The sequence below is a fragment of the Armigeres subalbatus genome, chromosome 2, assembly GCF_024139115.2.
Source record: "Armigeres subalbatus isolate Guangzhou_Male chromosome 2, GZ_Asu_2, whole genome shotgun sequence".
Classification (NCBI taxonomy): domain Eukaryota; kingdom Metazoa; phylum Arthropoda; class Insecta; order Diptera; family Culicidae; genus Armigeres; species Armigeres subalbatus.
Window position 1 is genome coordinate 27,091,038 of NC_085140.1, and position 5,280 is coordinate 27,096,317.

General features: G+C 39.3%; 1 protein-coding gene across 1 annotated transcript; it reads left to right on the plus strand.

Moving 5' to 3' along the window:
• Positions 1-279: 279 nt before the first annotated feature.
• LOC134214168 (probable chitinase 2) lies at positions 280-3,275 on the plus strand. The gene is made up of 5 exons (XM_062693587.1): positions 280-445; positions 508-687; positions 2,165-2,265; positions 2,331-2,438; positions 2,498-3,275. The coding sequence occupies exons 1-5, from the start codon at positions 370-372 to the stop codon at positions 3,206-3,208; spliced, it is 1,176 nt and encodes a 391-aa protein (XP_062549571.1). The 5' UTR covers positions 280-369; the 3' UTR covers positions 3,209-3,275.
• Positions 3,276-5,280: the final 2,005 nt, after the last annotated feature.

Sequence of the window (5,280 nt, forward strand, 5' to 3'; positions counted from 1 at the left end):
CCCGGGGAAATATTGTTGAAATATGTTTACTTCACATATGAAGTGATGAATTTCATTTATCATATGGTGCTTCAACATCATAATGATGTAAATTTGACATGTAATGCATATCAGTGGGTCTGAAATCCTTTGTGAGCCGCGCTTTGGGGATCTATTTCATCGGCATTTTATAGAAAAAATATCTATTTTTATGTAATCATATAGCAACAGATAGGTTGTTCCATCGCTTCATTCGAAAGCTTTTAACGAAGCATGTTGCGGAAGTACTATAATCGTAAGTGATAATCGATCTAAATTGCAATCTTTTTTCGCTGTTTCGATATTGGCCCATGAACACCTCACTTAGTTGAGAGCTTTCTTCAAGTGATAATGCTCACGTTATTCGTCATTGGAATAATTGTCCTCGTCGGTCCGGCATACGGGGAACGGAAAAGTTGTGAGGAAAGTCAGTGCTGACTTGCCTACAATTTAACGTTGCACTAACAGATTTCTTTGGAATAATCCTAGAGCGCTACAATGTCGTATGCAATCTGGCCAGCTGGTCAGTCTATCGCGAAGAAGAAGGAGCGTTCAACATAAGCTACATCATCCCGAGCTACTGCACCCATATCGTGTATACGTTTGCTGGATTGAATCTGGGCGGCGGAATAGATTCATTGGACTATTATAATGACATCAATGCTTACAGTAAGTATCGTTGTGGGTTGATTTCATTTGGTGTTCACATGGCAATCAAGTAGGTGTTCTATCAAACGTTATATTAATGCTGTCCAATGAGCAGCTCGAAGTAGCTCGAAGTTGTTCCCGTCCTCCTCATTATTTTTGGTTAACGAATGGGCATGAGAGGGATGGGACGAACTTCGAGCTACTTCGAGCTGCTCATTGGACAGCCTTATTTATAAGACGAATAAGACATCCTTCGAAATCGTTAAAACTGAGCACCTAGATAATCGTTTTTTGTTTGTGCAGCGTAGAACCACTGCGACCATTGAGTTTAACTTTTGTCGTTTTGATTACTATTAACTTTTCGCGTCTTGTAGGTTGATCACCGTAAGATGCGCTGCTTTAAAGCAAGACCATGCTCAGGGTAACTGAGTTCGATGCCCGTCTAGGCAAATTTCGGTTTGGAAATTGTCTCGACTTCCCTCCACATTAAAGTATCATCATGTTAGCCTCATGATATACTAATGCAAAAATGGTAACTTGGCTTTGAAACCTCGCAATTAATAGCCATGGAAGTGCTGAATGAACACTAAGCAGCGAGGCGGCAATATCCCAGTGAGGAATGTAAATCCAATAAGAAGAAGAAGAAGGTTGATCACCATTCATCAAGTAAAAGACTCAAGACGCGTTTTTTCCCAGTCCGGAAAATTGAATTAATGAAACCCACTACCTTTTCAAGATTTCTAAATGTCTCCTGGTTGCATAAGCCACTATTTAGAAATTCAGATCTACAAATACAATGCATCACAACTGCAAAGCAAATGTTCCAAGGTTTCACGTTCCATGTTACAGAAACGACAAATATCGTGCTGAACCTGGCTAATATTTTTCAAATGATGTTTATTCGGGCAATGAACTCTCTTATTGAACTTCATCAAACAAAGCGTGCACAATAAAATTAGCCAAGATTTTAAGAAACTATTAAAATGGTAGATACAATCGTTTAAGCATAGCGGAGCGGATAGGGGAGGGAATCATTAATACGAGCATATGGAGACGCATGGTCTATTGGTCCATCAAATTAATGTGACAAAACTTTTTGACCAAGCAATAATGGTTTATAGTATTCCGTATAACAGCAAAAGCTGAAGGAGAAATTTCACAGGAGTGATGACAAGCTTCATCTAATAAAAAATAGTTCTTGCCTAAACATACATTACATTCGCCAGCCAATCCAACCAAACTCCATAAAAACTGTTAGAACATTTTATTTTCAAGTCCGTACTTCAAGGAAACCTACCTTATAGCGAGCAAAGTTCATGTATTGCGCTCAAAATATATTCCAAAATGACCCCGATAGAACTTTCTCACACTGTAGTTTGTGTGTTGAAGATACTTTTTTTTCTTACATATATAAAGATATTTTTATTAAATTATGCTGCCAGTGAAATACTTGTATCCCTAACTCTATACCTAAAATGTCCATTTGAAACCATTTCAGAGGGTTACCAGAAGATCGTAGAGCTGAAAGAAGAAAACCCATGTTTGAAGGTCCTTCTAGCAATTGGCGGATGGAATGAGGGTTCCGAAAAATATTCTTTGGTAAAAATCACAAAACATCCCTTCCTTAACTTCAAAATCCGTATTGATATTTTTTTCTATTGAAGATGGCGGAAGAGAGTGAAACAAGAGTAGCATTTGCTGACAGTGCGCTACGCTTTTTGGTGCACTTCGGGTTCGATGGATTGGATGTCGATTGGGAGTATCCTACCATGGTACAATGTTCAAACGATTATAATATTAAATTAATATTAAACGAAATTAAACTTTACAGAGAGGTGGCGTTCCAGAAGATCGAACAAATTTCGTTCTACTTTTGCAAGCGTTGCGTGACAAATTCAAGCGTCGGAACAAAATTCTATCGATTGCGATAAGCGGGTCTCCCAGTGTTATCCAGGCGGCCTACGACATGGCCCCCATCTGCGAAGTTTGCGATTTTGTTTCCCTAATGGGTTACGATTACAGTGTCAGAGACAAGACTAGTGTGGATGGGCCACTCTATTCGGAACCGGTTATGCGATCGGAGTCGATAGACGGAGCCATATCCTACATCCGCAAGAGTGGTTGTCCTTTAGAAAAGATAAACTTGGGCATCTCGACCATGGCCAAAACGTATACCTTGAAACCAGGAGCGACAGCCTCGATTAATACCGGAATAGTCGTTCAGGGTCCCGGACGAGCCGGACCGTTTACCAAATATGCAGGTGCTTTAGGGTACAATGAGCTGTGCGCGATGTTGACTGATAGTAAGGGAAAGACTGCCTTTTTGCGGAACGTGGGAGTCAAAGTGGTCGTTATTGGTGACCAGTGGATTACTTACGACGATAGAGAAACGGTTGGAATCAAGACAGAATATGTGAAGCAGAAGAAACTGGGAGGCGTCATGTTTTGGACGATCGACACGGATGACTTCATCGGAGACTGCTTCAATCAAGCTTACCCGATGGTGCTGGCTGCTAACAAGGTGTTTGGATATGTTGTATAGGTGCTAATGTGCCATGTTTTATATTTATAATCCTTATAATAAAGTTGTTTGTGATGCCTCAATGGGAGCACTTTGGCCTTTATTTATGAATGAAAAACCGGATAGCAAATCCCATTCAAGTTTGGGATCTCATTTGATCATTAACATTTTGCAGTTAGATACCGACCGAAATTAAATCTGGTGGATATGTAAATTACTAATAAAATGCAGGGTGTAGGCCAGACATTGACTAAGCAAATTCACGTCAAACCGGATTCTTTTTAAAATAATTTGTTTATGATACACTTAGAAGATAATTGGGATAAGCACTACCAAATTATATCGTCTCAACATGTGATGTATTATAGAAAGCGTGTTATCATGTTATTCTATATCCCATACTTTCTACACGTGTATTTAGGAAACATTTCAATTTTTTTCGAAACCTGTTAAGCTCTTTTAGTGGAATGTCTTCACCTGTCACCGAGTTTAGTACTAGTACTTCAAGTCTAGTCAAGATCGAGAAACTGAAGGCGGCCTTATAGTTGAGGTAGAAATACGTATCTGTAGGGAAGATGGTTCCTAAACCAACCGGTGGTGGTTCCATGCTGACACCCCGGTCTTTCTCACAGATGGTGCTGTCGAATGTATTGTCAGTTGAACTTCACTACGATAGAGTTGGTATTTGTACTGCAGGAGATAACAGCAAAACGTGATGAATTGTGAAATTTAACGGTAAGTTATCCTTATTGTTCATGGCCTTGGCTACATTGCACATTACTTAAGTATGATCATATATGGTGTATTGTTGAACGACGCTTGATCTTGCGAAAAAAATCGAGGTTGTCCGGAACCGAACCTTATTTTTTACGTTCTACTTGTTCAACTCAAGCGCCTGATATAAAGATAGTCACCTACTTCGATATAGACAGCAGCTTGGAATGGAGTGATTGAAATTCTTTTGCAAATAGGGTCAGTGTACCAATTGTCGCCATACATAAGAACAAGTATTTTTTTAAAAAAAGGGCCCTCCTTAGCCGTGCGGTAAGACGCGCGGCTACAAAGCAAGACCATGCTGAGGGTGGCTGGGTTCGATTCCCGGTGCCGGTCTAGGCAATTTTCGGATTGGAAATTGTCTCGACTTTCTTGGGCATAAAAGTATCATCGTGCTAGCCTCATGATATACGAATGCAAAAATGGTAACCTGGCTTAGAAACCTCGCAGTTAATAACTGTGGAAGTGCTTAATGAACACTAAGCTGCGAGGCGGCTCTGTCCCAGTGTGGGAATGTAATGCCAATAAGAAGAAGAAGAAGAAGATTTTTAAAAAAATTAGTAAAAGGCATGTGGGTGGACTTTATATATCAAACGAAAGGTTTTACTTCCTGCTCCTTAAAACACAATAAAATTTGTTATTATCCTCAAAATTAATTAATCCATAATAGGAACGCATGCACCAGTTGTAGCACTATTCTTAATTTTGGTTCCTTATTTGGCAAATCCCATTGTATTCTTACGGGACTGGCCAAATTGGGACCACTAGTGCCACAACTGGTGCAAAGTACGTTAAAAATTAAGCAAAATCAATTTTTACAATTTTGCTTTGCTTGTTTTGGAGGAAATCAAAGGTGTTATCGTGTTCGATGAATATGCTTTATCGATATGAACGTGGTTTGCGGTGATTTGATTGGTCATTTGGCATATAAAGCACTAGTGCGACAACTGGTGCTATAGCCACAACTGGTACAGCTAGCCTATTCATTTTTTATGCCGAAAAATTGTCAAAAATACAATTAACTGGACTGGAAAGTAATCTGTATTGACTCTAAACAGCAATAACAATAATAATTATGCGCGTTTGCGTGCAAAGAATAGGTCGATTTTGGATTGAGTTTCATACCACCATACCAATTAAATGCCGGTAAATGTAGAAAAATGTCCTTTCTACGAAATAGGCTATGAAACTTGATTACTATGTCTGAAACTCGAATTATGCATATGCACTAGGGTGCCTTGAAAATCGACTTTTTGAATTTCGAGAACAACTGGTAGTCAAATGTTTCATCTCCTTGAAAAATGTCCCTATTTTCTCCA